The sequence below is a fragment of the Somniosus microcephalus genome, chromosome 8, assembly GCF_052327205.1.
Source record: "Somniosus microcephalus isolate GS21.2 chromosome 8, FLI_Smic_1.0, whole genome shotgun sequence".
In the NCBI taxonomy this organism is placed as follows: Eukaryota; Metazoa; Chordata; class Chondrichthyes; order Squaliformes; family Somniosidae; genus Somniosus; species Somniosus microcephalus.
The window spans coordinates 82,971,114-82,989,023 of record NC_140994.1 but is presented as its reverse complement, the minus strand read 5'-3'; the positions used below and the strand labels follow the sequence as shown (position 1 = coordinate 82,989,023).

At 48.1% G+C, this 17,910-nt stretch overlaps 1 protein-coding gene across 1 annotated transcript in view; it reads left to right on the top strand.

Moving 5' to 3' along the window:
• Positions 1-17,910, top strand: part of rtkn2 (rhotekin 2) — a 47,689-nt gene that overhangs the window by 12,182 nt on the left and 17,597 nt on the right. Inside the window, exons 2-8 of the mRNA XM_085994967.1 lie at positions 892-1,091; positions 2,009-2,067; positions 3,250-3,303; positions 3,394-3,511; positions 7,527-7,727; positions 10,746-10,840; positions 12,763-12,869. Of these exons, the coding sequence (XP_085851093.1) occupies positions 892-1,091; positions 2,009-2,067; positions 3,250-3,303; positions 3,394-3,511; positions 7,527-7,727; positions 10,746-10,840; positions 12,763-12,869 (834 nt within the window). The remainder of the gene's footprint in view (positions 1-891; positions 1,092-2,008; positions 2,068-3,249; positions 3,304-3,393; positions 3,512-7,526; positions 7,728-10,745; positions 10,841-12,762; positions 12,870-17,910) is intronic.

The window sequence follows — 17,910 nt, the reverse complement described above, 5'->3', positions numbered from 1 at the left end:
ATTCTGGATCAGAGAGAAAGGGCGAAAGCAGCTTCCACAGGACATGCAATATCAGCGGAGGCATGGTGGCAGCACTCTCACCTCGGAGTCAGAAGGTTGTGGGTTCAAGTCCCACTCCAGAGACTTGAGCACAAAAATCTAGGCTGACACTCCAGTGCAGTGCTGAGGGAGTGCTGCACTGTCGGAGGTGCCGTCTTAAGAAATAGGAGCAGGAGTAGGTCATTTGGCCCCTCGAGCCTGCTCCACCATTCAATAAGATCATGGCTGATCTTCTACCTCAAGTCCACTTTCCCACCCTATCCCCATATCCCTTGATTCCCTTAATATCCAAAAATCTTATCGATCTCGGTCTTGAATATGCTCAATGACTGAGCCTTCACAGCCCTCTGGGGTAGAGAATTCCAAAGATTCACCACCCTCTGAGTGAAGAAATTTCTCCTCCCCTCAGTCCTAAATGGCCCACTTCTTCTCCTGAGACTGTGACCCCATGTTCTAGACTCCCCAGCCAGGGGAAACATCTTAACTGCATCTAGCCTGTCAAGCCCTGTAAGAATTTTGTATGTTTCAGAGGAGACGTTAAACCGAGGCCCTGTCTGCCCTCCAGGTGGTTGTAAAAGATCCCATGACACTATTCAAAGAAGAGCAAGTGAGTTCTGGCCAATATTTATCCCTCCGCCAACATCGCTAAAGCAGATCTCCACACTGCTGTTTGTGGGATCTTACTGTGCTGAAATTGGCTGCCGCATTTTCTACATTACAACAGTGACTACACTTCAGAAAGTACTTAATTGGCTCTAATGCGCTTTGGGATGTCCTGAGGTCATGAAAGGTGCTATATAAATGCAAGTTTTTTCTTTAGTATTCTACTGCTTTCTCATTACTGTGTTGTAGGGCTCTGATATCCAGGAAAAAATCGACTTTGAAACTCGGATGCGAGAAGGGACGTGCAAACTTCTTGCCGCCTCCACCCAGCGGGATCAGGTGCTGCACGCCACCAAAAACCTGCTGACCTGTAATGCCCGCATCCTCCGCTACATGGCCGAGCTACAGAAGCGCACAGATGAACAGATCCTGCCCAAAGTGCCAAGGAGGTAGGTTGGAACTGTACGGCAGTGGGATTTATTTCTCCGTTTCCGTTTTGCTCCTTGACTGTTGTCTCCTCAACGTATGCTGGGTTATCGATTGTTTAAAGCTTGCTTATAATAAAGAAACCAAGTTCCCCTGCAAGTCACACACCATCCAGACTTCGAAATATATCGCTGATCCTTCATCGTTGCTGGGTCAAAATCCTGGAACTCCTTCCCTAACAGCACTGTGGGAGTACCTTCACCACACGGACTGCAGCAGTTCAAGAAGGCAGCTCACCACAACCTTCTCAAGGACAACTAGGGATGGGCAATAAATGCCGGCCTTGCCAGCGACACCCACATCCCATAAACAAATATAATTTTTTTTTTTTTTTTTAATACCATAAGGACAGCCTCCCTGTAACCCGAACACATTGTACCACCCTGCTGGACATTTTGATACAGTATAAAGAGGGTCCCACATTTTTGCTGGACTTGTATCTGTGTGAACGTATCCCAAGCTCACCGCCATCCTACTCAATAGAGTGGTTAAAGGGCACTGTTTGAAAATAATATATATCTGTTTGAAAATGTACGTCATTTAAAGCCATGAAATATATCTGTGAAAAGTACCATCTGTTTGGTATTTTAGAAAGGAATACTGCTTTTGGAAAACCTTTTTAAAATGTGCCTGAAGGGGCTGACTCCTTGAATGCCACGGAAACAAATCGCCCTTTATTCTTGATGAAGAATTGAAAAAAGCTTTCTGTAATGGCACTATTGTGCTTCAATGGTGTATTTCATAAAAATTAGAGAAGCACATCTACAATGCGGCATGATACAGGCATGCTGCCTGTGTGAACTGTATGTTAGTAACTCGCCCTTTTCTAATTAATATTCTTGAGGCTGTGTTTGATATTTGCTCGCTCTCTCTTCCACAGGTCATCAGACACTGAGATGAAAGAGCATTCAGCATGTTCTGGAAAAGTTGCAATATCCGGTACCACCATTTACTTTGTGGTTTATTTCACATCTCCAGTTACAAAGACCGCCTATTTCCACCTCAGTAACATCGTCCGTCTCCACCCCTGCCTCAGCTCATCTGCTATGGAAACCCTCATCCAAGCTTTCGTTGCCTCTTGAGGCGCCTGTTCCAATGTTCCCCTGGCCGGCCTCCCATCTTCCACCCTCCATAAACTTGAGCTCATCCAAAACTCTGCTGCCCGTGTCCTAACTCGCACCAAGTCCTTTTAACCCATCACCCCTGTGCTCACTGACCTACATTGGCTCCCGGTTCACCATCGCCTCAGTTTTTAAATTCTCATCCTTGTTTTCAAATCCCTCCATGGCCTCGCCCCCTCCCTATCTCTGTAACCTCCTACTGACCTCCAAGAACCCTGCATTCCTCCAACTCTGGCCTCTTGTGTGTCCCCCACTCTCTTCGTCCCACCATTGGCGGTCATGCCTTCAGCCGTCTAAGCCCTAAGCTTTGGAATTCCTTCCCTAAACCTCTCTGCCTCTCTCTTTTTTAAGGTGCTGCATAAAACCTACCTCTTTGAGCAAGTTCTGGGTCACCAGTCCTAACATGTTTTGTTTGATAACGCTCCTGTGAAGCGCCTTGGGACGTTTTACTATGTTAAAGGTGCTATATAAATGCAAGTAGTTGATCCCTTAAATGTTTGTAATTCTGATGCTCTTCAGGACTAATCTTGTTTTCTCTTATTTCCAAATATCCTTACTCTGGTAATGTCTGGCTTTTAAGTTGCCTGAGACCAACTCCCTGGTTATGCTAAAACTCAGACATGCAAACCTGAATACCAAGGTTGGCAATGACTTGATCCCAGCTTCCAGGTACAGACACCTCTCTAACAGGGTTGCCATCCCTGGCCAGATGTATTCTGGGAGGTTTCATCACATGACCGCCAGCTGCCCTGCCCCCATGCTGCCGCCATTGGTCGCCCATGTTCGCATTTATAATGAAAATCGCCTATGTAAACTTGTCACGCTGTAATTGCACCCTCCTGCCTGTGGTGGTGCTGTAGCGCCTCAGCTTTTTGAGCAATAGTTTGTTCCTCCTCAACGATGTAAAATTGAAGTTTGAAGCTGGCCTGCGGACTTTTTCTTTTGCACAGTTGTTGTGCTGTACAATTATATAAAGGTGATCGTATTCTTATCATTGCAGACCTTCGAATTCCATTAATGTGGAAAGACTCTGATCACTTTAACAACCGGGGCAGTAAGTATCAAAAGCATTGTTGGTTTTTGACTCTCTCTCTTTTCCTGACCTCCCATTTTCTGGCACTAACTCCATCTCCTTGTGTTGCAGAGAGCCAGCGTTTTGCTGTGTTTTGCCTGCTGAAGATTGGAGCTCAGATTTTTGACACCGAGATGGTCACCGTAGATAAGACTCTCACTGACATCTGCTTTGAGAATTTGATGATTTTGTAAGTTCATGTTTCGCATCGTATGCACTTTCTTCCATGAGCCATAATTCCTAGTAAGTTTTTTTTACTTGTCAGGAAAGAAAGACGTGCATTTATTTACTTCATCTATTTACTTTCACAAGCTCAGGATGTCCCAAAGCGCTTTACAGCCAATGAAGTACTTTTGAAGTGTAGTCACTGTTATAATGTAGGAAACGCTGTAGCCAATTTGGGCACAGCAAGGTCCCACAAACAGCAAAGACATAAATGACCAGATCATCTGTTTTAGGTGCTGGTTGAGGGATAAGTATTGCCCAGGACACAGGGAGAACTCCCCTGCTCTTCTTCGAAAAGTGCCATGGGATCTTTTGCGTCTACCTCGGGGCAGACGGGGCCTCGGTTTAAAGTCTCATCCGAAAGCTTTGAGAATTCAATTTCCAGTTTCTTTAAAAGTATTTTTGGAAAAGCAAGGAATCTCTCAAATCATTGCACGATGACGGGCTAGGGCCTTCCAACGATACTGTACATGTTGGAATGCACAGGATCCGAATCGTCTTCACACAAGGGGTGGCCAACTGGAGTCTCGTGAGACGGTTCTAGGCACCACACCTCAGGAAGGATATATTGGCCTTGGATGGGGTGCAGCGCAGATTCACCAGAATGATACCGGGATTAAATTATCAGGACAGATTGCATAGATTAGGTTGGGTAATCACTTTACGGAACACCTCCATTCAGTCCGTAAGCGTGACCCCGAGCTTCCGGTCGCCCGTCACTTTAATTCTCCGTTCCACTCCCACTCTGACCTCTCCGTCTTCGGCCCCTTGCACTGTTCCAACGAAGCTCAACGTAAGCTCAAGAAACAGCACCTCATCTTTCGATTAGGCACTTTACAACCTTCTGGACTCAACACAGAGTTCAACAATTTCAGACCATAACCTCTGCCTCTTTTTTTTCACATGGCAGCTGTTGATGATTCTACCAACCCCATTTACACCCCTTCTAGACTCATCTTTTGTTTCTTAATTTGTCCCATTACCATCTCCTTTTGCCTTACATCATCCCTTTTGTCTTAATCTCTCCTGCCTTCCACCCTATCACAGGCCTTCCCCTTAGTTCTTTCCTTCCCTCCCCCCTTTCCCTGCCCCTGCACTTGCTTAAAATCTGTTACATCTCTAACTTTTTCCAGTTCTGATGAAAGGTCATCGACCTGAAACGTTAACTCTGTCTCTCTCCACATATGCTGCCTGACTGCTGAGTATTTCCAGCATTTTCTGTTCTTATTTCAGATTTCCAGCATCTGCAGTATTTTGCTTTTGCATAGGTTAGGCTTGTGTTCCCATGAGCTTAAAAGTTTATGGGGTGATCTGTTTTTTATTCGTTCTGGGATGTGGGCGTCGCTGGCAAGGCCAGCATTTATTGCCCATCCCTAATTGCCCTTGAGAAGGTGGTGGTGAGCCGCCTTCTTGAACCACTGCAGTCCGTGTGGTGAAGGTACTCCCACAGTGCTGTTTGGGGGGGGGGAGATCCACGATTTTGACCCAGCGATGATGAAGGAACAGCGATATATTTCCAAGTCAGGATGGTGTGTAACTTGGAGGGGAACTTGCAGGTGGTGGTGTTCCCATGCGCCTGCTCTCCTTGTCCTAGGTGGTAGAGGTTGCGGGTTTGGGAGATGCTGTCGACGAAGCCTTGGCGAGTTGCTGCAGTACATCTTGTAGATAGTACACACTGCAGCTGTGGTACACTGGTGGTGGAGGGAGTGAATGTTTAAGGTGTTGGATGTGGTGCCAATCAAGCGGCTGCTTTGTCCTGGATGGTGTTGAGCTTCTTGAGTGTTGTTGGAGCTGCACTCATCCAGGCAAGTGGAGAGTATTCCATCACACTCCTGACTTGTGCCTTGTAGGTGGTGGAAAGGCTTTGGGGAATCAGCAGGTGAGACACCAGCCTCTGACCTGCTCTTGTTGCCACAGTATTTATGTGGCTGGTCCAGTTAAGTTTCTGGTCAATGGTGACTCCTAGGATGTTGATGGTGGGGGATTCGGCGATGGTAATGCCATTGAATGTTAAGGGGTGGTGGTTAGACTCTCGCTTGTTGAGGTGTTTAAGATGATTAAAGGATTCGATAGGATGGATAGAGAAAAACTATTTCCTCTGGTGGGGGGTCTGGTATAAGGGAGCATAACCTTAAAATTAGAGCCAGGCCATTCAGGGTGATGTCAGGAAGCACTTCTTCACACACAGGGTAGTGGAAATCTGGAGCTCTCGTCCCCCAAAAAGCTGTTGAGACTGGGGGTCAATTGAAAACTTCAAAACTGAGGTTGATAGATTTTTGTTAGGTAAGGGTATTAAGGGTTATGGGACCAAGGTCAGTAGATGGAGTTAAAATACAGATCAGCCATGATCTAATTGAATAACGGGACAGGTTCGAAGGGGCTGAATGGCCTCTTCCTGTTCTGTGAGTGAAATGCAGCTATTGGAATGCTGTGTTTACCTGTGCTGACCACATACACAGTCCCCACATTAGGGGCGAGGAAGGCCTTCCTTCACTGTTGAAACCGGGGATCCTATACCCCGTTTCACCTTTCCGAACAATAACACTTTTTTTTTTACAATGAGTCTATCTGCTAAGAAATAGACATTTCTTAACCAATGCCCCTTCTTGTTAATATTTAATTTTATTTGATGTCTTCACTAAAATATTTTTATCTAGAATACAAGCAGCTTTCTTCCTCATTTCAGCATCGATGCACAAATTGCTTGGAGCTGTTCCGCGGTCGACTATTTGAACAATATTTCTTTTAAGTTGATTCTTTCCTTGGGTAGAACGGAACAAGTAGCTCAAACATTGGGCCGGATTTTCCGATCAGAGGCTTCCTGCGTGCGGATGCCTTTGGTCTGGAAAAATCTACGAATTTACCTGCTGGCTCCATAGGTCCCGACACTTCCGCTCCTGGGCCTCTCCTGGTGCACGCGCGCAGAGGCCCAGATATCCCAGGGGCGCAGGCGGTTCGCAAGCGTCCCTGGGATCACGTGGGCCATGGGGAACCAATCAAAGAAGGGAATCTCCCTTCACACTTTTGACAGGTCTCTCCGGATAGACCTGTCAAAAGTATGAATGGGGATCACTCAAAAAAACACACTAAAACATTAAATAATTTTTTTTAAATCACGTAATTAAAATTACATTATTAAATTAAATATTTTAAACAAAAATTTAATTTTTTGAAAAAAGTAATTAAAGCTTTTTACAGGGCTAAAAATAAACTTACCTTTTTTAAAAGTATTTTTAAATTATAAATGAGTGAAAAAGTTTTACTTTTTTAAACTCTTATGCTGGTAAAAGCAGGCCTTACGCAGGCTTTTACCAGGCGTCAGATTTTTAAAGGTTTTCAGCGGGCAGAGGTTGTGCAGAAAGTGGAACTCTCTGCCTGCGGAGGCCCTTTTCCCAGGCAGGCGGATGATCTGTCAAGAGAATTCTTGACAGATCGCAAGTGCCGGTTTTCAGCACATGCGCTTCGCATGCCTGAAACCAGCACTTGCGAAGCCCCAACAGGTGTGTACGCACCCATGGGGGGCGGAAAATCTGGGCCATAATGGCCCAGATCTTGCTGGAGCAGGGCTTGTCACATCGTGTGCCGTTGGACTTTTCCTTGCACCCTTTAAGCTCAAAAATGTTTTTGATTGGCTGTCATCAACAATTAGCATGTTGGTAAAAGGGTATTTATGTTCATTAATCTCACCACAGGATATTAAGTGTGGTGATGTGCAATTCCAGCAAGTTCTTCAAAATAACGGGGAGGCTAAGGACGAGATGCTGTTTGTACGAAGCATCAGGTTCTGGAGATTCACAACTCACGACGAATCTTTTAATCCCCTGAACCTGCTGGCCGATTTGTGCATCGGTAACTGGGTGCCTCGTGAACTCGCTGTCAGTTTTCTAGCCAGTTCCGGCCCATTCGTTTTGATTTGTATCGGTAACTAAAACCGTGGTGACGTCACTCACTCACTTTCTTCCGACAATGTTTCCGTGCAGTGATGGCGTGAAGCCGGATTTCGAGTTGAAGTTGGAGGTGTACAGCTGCTCCATGGAGGAGGGGCCTTCCATCACCAACACTCCTAAGAGACTGGCTCGAAAAATCAGCACCTCTCTCGGCAGGACGACAGGAAAGAAGCTCGCGTCCACACTGGAGACTGGAGACCTTGGATCCCTCCTACTGACCAACCCAGTAGCAGCGTGAGTCCTTCGCAAAATTCACTGTGCTTTTTCTATGCAATTGTCCTTTAATTAACGCTGCTTTTATGGGTGTTTTTAATTTTGTTAAATCTGCAAGAAATGGCATCCTAGTGAATGTTAATACAACTTTTAGCTTTAAGCAAGGACATTAAAATGAACAAATGGATCCTATAGTTTTGAAACCCTGAAATGAAGAGCTTTTCAACAAGTAGGCTTTCTTCTAAAGTCGAACTTGTCGTGCTCTGTAGGCTTTCTGTTTGGAAAATTATAATCTTATTCAAGACAGCGTTCGATAGATTTTTGGACTCTAAGGGAATCAAGGGATATGGGATAGTGCTGGAAGGTGGAGTCGAAGATCAGCCATGATCTTACTGAATGGCGGAGCAGGCTCAAAGGGCCGCATGGCCTACTCCTGCTCCTATTTCTTGTGTTCTTATTAAAAACTGTCCCTCCATGGGTTCGTTTGTCTGTCGAAATGGCCACATTCCTGTAAAATGCCACCATTAACGAATAAATAGTGTGGAAGAGCTCTATCTCCTGATTGATAATTACATTTTTGAGAATCCACTTATTGGGATGATGAACATTGGACCGATGGGTGTAAGCTGGAAAAAAAGAGCAGATATAGAAAGTGTCAAAAGGAAAGTTTCTCGGGTTTGGGGAAGGACTTCCTGTTACTCAAACATCCTGAGAAACTCCTGCCACGACTAAAGGGGGAGAATTGGGTAGGCCACAGTTAGAGTGCTGTGTCCAGTTTCAGGTGCTATACCTTAGGAAGGATGGCAAGGGCAAGAAATAGCATTCACTAAGATGATGCCAAGGATACGAAGCTTTAGCTATGGGGAGAGAGATGAGGGAAATGGGGGCTCTTCTTTGGAGCAGAGAAAGGTTAAGAGGAGATCTGATGGAAGTATTCAGAATTATGAAGATGAGGTAAATAGGGGAAAAACTGTTTCCACCGGTGAGTGAGTAAAATAATTAGAGGAGATAAAATTTAAAATCATCACCAAAAAAATGAAGGGAGAGGGCACGAGACCTTTTCTTTTACCCAGAGGAATAGGAATGCTTTCCTAGAAACAGTGATGGAACCAAAATCCATAATAGTTTTTAAAAGGGAAGTGGATTTATGGGACCAGCCGCATAAATGCTGTGGCTGCAAGAGCAGTTCGGAGGCTAGGTATTCTGCGGCGAGTGTCTCACCTCCTGACTCCCCAAAGACTTTTCACCATCTACAAGGTACAAGTCAGGAGTGTGATGGAATATTCTCCACTTGCCTGGATGAGTGCAGCTGCAACAACACTCAAGAAGCTCAACACTATCCAGGACAAAGCAGCCCACTTGAATGGCACCCCATCCACCACCTTAAACATTCACTCCCTCCACCACCGGCGTACCGTGGCTGCAGTGTGTACCATCTACAAGATGCACTGCAGCAACTCGCCAAGGCTTCTTCGGCAGCACCTCCCAAATCCATGACCTCTTCCACCTAGAAGGACAAGGGCAGCAGGCGCATGGGAACACCACCACCTGCAAGTTCCCTTCCAAGTCACACACCATCCGGACTTGGAAGTATATCGTCAATCCTTCATCATCGCTGGGTCAAAATCCTGGAACACCCTCCCTAACAGTATTGTGTGAGCACCTTCACCACACGGACTGCAGCGGTTCAAGAAAATGGCTCACCACCACCTTCTCAAGGGCAACTAGGGATGGGCAATAAATGCTGGCCTTGCCAGCGACTCCCACATCCCATGAATGAATTTTTAAAAAATTTGAAAAACCAAAATTTAAAGAGGGTATAGGAAGAAAGGGTAGGCGAATGGGACTCACTAGTAGGCCGATCTCCTTGCACACATGGTATTGTGCCTGTGATTTGCTCAGCTCACTCGGGGAGCCATCGTGTGAAAGCTAAATGGTATCGCCCTCCCTCCCCCCCCAACCCGACACAAGGAGAAATTAGGCAAGTCAGCCAAGGCCACTCCCCTCTGCCAGTACCTGATTTAGAGTGGCTCATGTAGAGACTTATTGTCCCATCTCGAACCAGGTGAGGGCAATGACCAATGGCGAGTAAGTAACTTTAAAACTAGGGAGGAGCCATTGATTGAGATATACGAGGAAATATACAGGAAGTGTTCACAAATTTGAGGTGTTTTGATAGAGCAGATCGGGAGAAACTGTTTCCACTGGCAGGAGGGTCGGTAACCAGAAGACAGATTTAAAATAATTGGCAAATGAACCAGGGAGGGTATAAGAAGAATGTTTTTACGTAGCAAGTTATGATGATCTGGAATGCACTGCCTGAAAGGGTGGTGGATGCAGATTCAATAATAACTTTCAAAAGGGAATTGGGTGAATACTTGGAAAAGGACAATTTTGCAGAGCTATAGGGAAAGAGCAGGGGGGTAGGACTAATTTGATCGCTCTTTCAAAGAGCCGGAGCCGGTATGATGGGCCGAATGGCCCCCTGCGCTGTATGATTCGAAGAGCATTTCAATGTACAAGGGAAAGTGAAGAGCTAAATTGAGGGTGAGGGAGGAAATGGGACAAATGGGAACAAAGCACGCGAGGCAGGAAGGACTGACTGTAATCATGGAGTGCTCCTTCAGTGATGCAAATGTGGTGGAGCCAGACCGCCGTCTGCCCAGATTATACCATCAGCATGAGTCATTTGAAACATGACATGGAGCGTGCTTGGGAGAAACGGATGACTTTGGACCGATGGTTTCCAAAGCTCTCCACCACTGGGGATTTCCTCACCACCTGTTGTTGTAGACTCATTGATCGAGATTGATTGCTGTGATTGGTCAATAACTCCGTTATCATTGTATCATCTGATGACCAGGATGGTAGAAGGCGATCTAGATGGACCTTGGTCTTTTTTTGTCTAGCAGTTCCTATGGTTCTGGAGCTAACTAGTGAGTCAACCAGATGTACATACTCTGATACTTGTCTGCGATACTTGGCTTAAGTGCTCTGTCGACATTGCAGCAAAGTAACATTGTGTTCTTCCTCCTCTAGTGGTGCCAAATATCATTTGCTTGCAGAAACCACACTAAAACTGGATGATGCTGAAGCCAGCTTCCGAACTCATGGCCTCACTATCGTAGGAAATGGTGAGTGGGTCTCTCTCTCTTCAGTTACAAGCCCTTTATTATCCTCATTGCTGTGTGATGTCACCTAAGGTTGCCAACTCTGATTGGACACATTCTGGGAGGGTTCATCACATGACCTCCCACCTCCGACTGCTCCGCCCCCCACCCCCCCCTTCCCCCCCCCCAACCACGCTGCCGCCATTGGTCGCCCAACAGAGAGTGGTGAGAATGTGGAACTTTTTACCACAAGGAGTGGCTGAGGTGAACAGCGTCGATGCATTTAAGAGGAAGCTAGTAAAGTACACGAGGGAGAAAGGAATAGAGGATTATGCTGAGAGTTAGATGAAGAGGGGTGAGAGGAAGCTCATGTGGTGCATGGAGCAGTTGGGTTGAGTGGCCTGTTTCTGTGCTGTAAATTCTGTGTAATCCTCGCGGCGCTCCGCCTTCCCTCTCCCAATTGGACAGCGAGCAGACTTTTCATTACCCAATTGGGTGATTCTTGCCTGTCGGTCAAACAGCCCGTTGTCCCATCTCTTAATACTTTTAGAACTGATAAACAAAAATGTGCAAAGAAAATGAAAACCGCTCATCATTATTTTTAACGCCCCTGTGATTTTTTGTCCTCCCCGGTTGCTTGCAGCAGATTAATCCTTACTCTGTGGCGGCTCCAGGACAATCCTGGGGACTTGGCAACCTTATCTAAGTCCACTTTATATATTTCTTTTGAAACCATTAGAACATTCACGGGGAAATGCGAGGACTGGCATTAATAACCAGTAAGATAATAGATTACAGGCAATCAGTCAGATCTGTCTGAGTGTGCAACATTCAGCTTTCCCTTCCTGCAAGCCCTGTTCTTGGGCACTTCAGGTTTTTTTTTAATGATTGTGTGTGAAATGGTTTTTATTTCCAGTATAAGATGAATATTAATAATAGTAGCAGCTGAACGTTTAACGCAATCGAATTATGTTTTTCTGTGCTCTGCCTTTAATGAAAAATGTCATGTCATTTATTTTAAATAGATCGCAATTTCATGCATTCGAAAAATAAGCGGGAGGTAGACCAGCATCTCGAGTTTTGTTTCAAGGATATTCACTCAGCCTTATCCTCCTGAAACTACTTAAAACTAAAAGTTTATTTAAAGTAATTAAATCAGCATCTGCTCATCTCGTGTAATCCTGTGCTTGCCTGTGCTGTGCCCTGTGGTCATGGACAGGGTCAGATGCGCCTGTTTGGTTTTATGCATGTAGAATGCACGGCTGTTTGGGATTATTATACAGGTATGTAGGGATTATTGAATATACCGAGAGGCACCATTGGTGACAGATTGGGTAGCGGATGGTCAACGGAGCAGCTGATTTCAGTAACCGAGACATTTTTTAACAGTGCAGCCAGAAGCAAGGAGTTCAAGTTTAGGCTCGGAACTCCCAAGAGCAAGCATCAAGGAAAAATGAGTTGCAGAATTGCTTCCAGCTTTCCCTTACTGACCCTTTTAAAGTCGCGCTCACACTGGCAGATTCTGGCCCTGTACCACCCGTGAAATGTGGGCGGGTATAAAGACTAGCGGTGGCAGCGGGACTCGCTCTGAAATGTTGTCTGTGTCCTAAATATATCATAGGTCTCCGATTTAAAACTTTGTTGGGTTCCTGCCTGCCTCCGGTGGGAACGCTAGCCGCCTAAACCGGCCCAATAACACCTGTTTGTTGTTATAAAGTAGCACGTCCTCCAGCTCACCTTGAGCACTGCCATGGGAGATGAGCTAGCTATGTAAAATAAGCTTCTGGGGGTGGTGGGGGGATATCTTTATTAAATCATTAAATGGGTAATTCCGGTCCTGAGTAACCGTTGAGTGAGTAATATTCCAGCTGTTTCTCCAGTATATCGAGCTGTGCAGTTGAAAGTGTAGCCACTGTGTCATTTTCAATCCATGTTTCTCCCTTCAGAGGAAGCGTCCTTCTGGCTGCCCTTGTATGGAAACGTGTGCTGCCGATTAGTAGCTCAGCCTGCGTGTATGACCCAGGATGTGGTGGCTGGATACCTCAATCTGCAGGTAAGACTCACTCTGTACATGTGCCAGCTTGACGTTCTTGTACCATTCCCAGTCATTCTGGGTGTGCAGACTGAAGTGGTGTTTCACCCGTGACGGTTTTCAAATGAGCCCCTTTGTTCTGGTCCCACCAGCTCCTCGATGATTTTGGCTCTTGCACGCAATCTATTACTGTGTTTCACTCCAGGTGTGAAAAATGCAAAGCAGCTGCCTTAACTTCAATTAAAATAATGAGCAAACTGCCACCTTCGGCCTTTTCTGCACACGGTTTTCACGGAAGACGACCTTCTTTCCTCTCTCTGCCTCCCCAATCCCGGTACCAACATTATTTCTTTCTTGGTATAAAAGAAAGAAGCACATGCATTTCTATAGTGTGTAGGACATCCCAAAGCGATTCACAGCCAGAGAAGTATATTTGAAGTGTAGTCACTCTTGTAATGTAGGAAAATGCGGCAGCCAATTTGCGCACAGCAAGATCAAACAAACGGCAATGGGATAAATGACCAGCTAAAATGATAATCCGTTTCAGTGGTGATCACTGCATCAGTCACTTCGCACTCACTCTGGTGTCCCTCCATCAGTCACTTCACACTCGCTCGACTGTCCCATCAAACGTTCCCACGGCAGGTATAACTGTGGGGTAAACCTGTTGGCCTAGAAATTCAAACTGGGTACCAGACACAGGTCAAAGTTCGCTTTGCATTTTCCAGCAGACTCCAGGTGTCCTCTTCAACCGCCCCCCTGTGGTAAACCACTGTTGTTGTTGTTGTTACACACTGTTGTACCTATGCATGCCTCAACATGTCTCGGCTGGCTCCACCCACACGGGCCCAGGTATAAAGGTGATTGACCTGCAGCCCCCTGCCTTCTTGGAACCCAGTCAACCACGAGAGGCATGCTCTGTTCTTTGCTAATAAAAGCCTTTAGTTACTCTCTTAACTCTCAGTCTTTTATGAGTAATTGATAGCGCATCAATTTTATTAGCAAAAACAAAATGTCGACATTTGCTGAACAGCAGGCTGCTGCACCAAACGCTGAGCAACAGGAGCTGCTGCGAGCCCTCAGACCAACATGCCTGGACCTAGACCCCCAAGAAGCGGGTTCGGCTACCAAATTCGCGCATTGGCTGCGTTGCTTCGAGGCCTACCTGCAAGCCTCAACTGTGACCCTGGACGAAAACAAGTTGGAAATCCTGGCCTCAAAGGTGAGCCACCAAGTTTATACAATAATCCAGGACGCGACGACCTACGAGGCGGCTATCGGTCTGCTAAAAGGGCAATACGCACGCCCGGTAAATACGGTCTATGCCCGGCACCTCTTAAGATCCCGCAGACAGCAGCCCGGGGAATCGGTGGAGGCCTTCCTACGGGCACTACGGATACTCGGCCGAGACTGCGATTGCAAAGAAGCATCAGCCGCAGCACACACGGAGGGACTGATCCGAGATGCTTTCGTTGCGGGTCTAAGGTCCGACTACTCCCGGCAGAGACTGTTGGAAAAGGGAGAAATGGACCTGAGAAAGGCAGTGTCCCTCTCGCTCGACGCGGCCCACAGGAATATGGACGCCTTCTCCCCTAACCGCTCCGCAACGTGGACGCCACAACCTTGGGTCATGGGACCGCCACCTTCAACTGCTGCTGCGATGTCCAAGGCACAGAAATGTTATTTTTGTGGCCAGGCAAAACACCCCAGATCACGCTGCCCGGCGAGAAACGCTACCTGCTCCGGCTGCGGGAAGAAAGGACACTATGTCAGCGCCTGCAAAGGTAAAACCGCTAACGCCAGCAGCGCCGCGTGCGAACCGTGGGGGCAGCCATCTTGTCCGCCATCTTGGGCTCCCCCAGCCGCGTGGGGATCGGGACCATGGGCGTCGCCATTTTGTCCGCCATCTTGGACGTCTCCAACTTCAACCACGGGGGACCCGGACTCAACCACCGCCTCATCTGACGACCACATCGACTCGCTCGACCATACGCTGGCCTCCGTGACGCTGGACCAATCTCTCCCTCATCAACTGTCCAGGTCCATGATGGACATTAAGGTAAACGGCCGCGCCACTACCTGCCTTTTTGACAGCGGGAGCACGGAAAGCTTTATCCACCCCGACACGGTGCGCAGTTACTCTCTCCCGGTCCTGCCGACGCGACATCGGATCTCTTTGGCTTCCAAAGCCCAGTCAGCGGACGTCGGTGGCTACTGTGTAGTGACCCTTTCAGTAAGGGGCACAGAATACAAAAATTTTAAACTCCTGGTCCTGCCCCATCTTTACGCTGCCGTTCTACTGGGGTTGGATTTTCAGTGCAACCTTAAAAGTGTCACATTAGCGTACGACGGACCCCTCCCCCCACTCACAGTCTGCAGCCAGCAGCTTTTAAACCGCCCGCCGTGCACCATTTGCAGCCTCTCCACCCTTAAAGTCCCCCCCCCCCCTCCTTGTTCGCTAACCTCACCCGCGACTGTAAGCCCATCGCTACCAAAAGCAGGCGTTACAGTGCCGGGGATAGGAGCTTCATTAAATCCGAGGTAGCAAGACTCCTGAAGGAAGGGATTATTGAAAGTAGCACCAGCCCATGGCGAGCACAAGTGGTGGTAGTGAAGACTGGCGAAAAACAGCGCCTAGTTATTGACTACACCCAGCTAGATGCATACCCACTCCCCCGCATATCTGACATGGTCAATCAGATAGCACAATACCGGGTGTTCTCGACGATTGATCTGAAGTCGGCATACCACCAGCTCCCCATCAGGGCTGAGGACCGCCAGTACACAGCTTTTGAAGCTGACGGTCGTCTCTACCACTTCCTCAGAGTTCCCTTCGGCGTCACCAACGGGGTTTCAGTCTTCCAACGGGAGATGGACCGGATGGTCGACCAGAACGCGCTCCAGGCTACTTTCCCCTATCTAGACAACGTCACCATCTGCGGCCGCGACCAGCAGGACCATGATGTTAATCTAGAGAAATTCCTCCGTACGGCCCAGCGGCTGAACCTAACATACAACAAGGACAAATGTATGTTTCGTACCAAGCGCCTTGCCATTCTTGGCTGTGTAGTGGAGAACGGAGTCATCGGCCCCGACCCCGACAGGATGCGCCCCCTTATGGAGCTCCCCCTCCCCCACTGCCAAAAAGCACTGAAGAGATGCCTAGGGTTTTTCTCGTACTATGCTCAGTGGGTGCCCAACTATGCGGACAAAGCCAGACCCCTCATCAAGTCCACCTCCTTCCCCCTGACAGCAGAGGCCTGTGCAGCCTTCACTCTCATAAAAAGAGATATTGCGAAGGCCACAATGCACGCAGTGGATGAGTCCATCCCTTTCCAAGTGGAGAGCGACGCATCCGACTTTGCCCTAGCTGCAACCCTTAACCAGGCGGGGAGACCCGTGGCCTTTTTCTCAAGGACCCTCCAGGGCCCCGAGATTCGACACTCCTCTGTCGAAAAGGAGGCCCAGGCCATTGTGGAAGCTGTGCGACATTGGAGGCATTACCTGGCCGGAAAACGATTTACCCTGCTCACTGACCAGCGTTCAGTAGCTTTTATGTTTAATAATAAGCAGAGGGGCAAAACCAAGAACGACAAGATCTTGAGGTGGAGAATCGAACTCTCCACCTACAATTACGATATCTTGTACCGGCCCGGGAAACTCAATGAGCCCCCAGATGCCCTATCACGTGGTACATGCGCCAACGCGCAGGTCGATAGACTGAAGACCCTCCACAATGACCTCTGCCACCCGGGGGTCACCAGGTTTTTTCACTTCATCAAATCCCATAACCTGCCCTACTCCATCGAGGAGGTCAGGACCAGGAACTGCCAAATCTGTGCCGAGTGCAAACCGCATTTTTATAGGCCAGACAGAGCAAGCCTGATCAAAGCCACGCGCCCCTTTGAACGGCTGAGTGTCGATTTTAAAGGGCCCCTCCCCTCCTCCGACCGCAATGTGTACTTCCTCAACATAATTGATGAGTACTCCCGTTTCCCGTTTGCCATCCCTTGCTCAGACATGACCAGTACCACGGTCATTAAATGTCTGAATGACCTCTTCGCCTTGTTCGGTTTCCCTAGCTATATTCATAGCGACAGGGGCTCATCCTTTATGAGCGACGAACTCCGGCAGTACCTGCTCTCGAGAGGTATCGCTACAAGCAGGACCACCAGCTACAACCCCCGGGGGAATGGCCAGGTGGAAAGGGAGAATGCGACGGTCTGGAAGGCAGTCCTTTTAAACTTGAAATCTAAGGGCCTTCCGACCTCTCGCTGGCAGGAAGTCCTCCCTGCGGCGCTCCATTCCATTCGGTCACTGCTCTGTACAGCCACCAATGCTACCCCTCACGAGAGAATGTTCTCCTTCCCCAGGAAGTCCACATCGGGGATCTCGTTACCGACATGGCTGACTTCTCCAGGACCCGTCCTACTGCGGAAGCACGTGAGGTCCCATAAGACGGACACCCTGGTCGAGAGGGTGAGCCTCCTCCATGCCAACCCTCAGTATGCTTACGTGGTGTACCTCGACGGGCGGGAGGACACAGTCTCCATACGAGACCTCGCACCTTCGGGTGCTCCCGAAACACCCCCCTCGCCATCCACCACTACCCACGCCTACCCCCAGTACGCTTACGTAGCGTACCCGGACGGGCGGGAGGACACACCCCCCACACGAGATCTCGCACCTTTGGGTGCCCCTGAAACACTACCATTGCCATCCACCACTACCCACAACCCAACCCCGCTAGACGGCATGCCGCAACCCCAGGACCCGTCATTGACCACCCAACCACTCAATGAGACGCCAGACTCAACGTTGGATGCTGCACCATCACCGCCGCCACCACGACGATCAGGACGGCATACAAGGCCACCTGATAGACTTACTTACACGAACCTTTAGTACACTTCATCCCGCCGGACTCAATTTTAAACAAGGGGTGAATGTGGTAAACCGTTGTTGTTGCTGCTGCTGCTGCACACTGTTGTACCCTGTTGTACCTATGCATGCCTCAACATGTCTCGGCTGGCTCCACCCACACAGGCCCAGGTATAAAGGT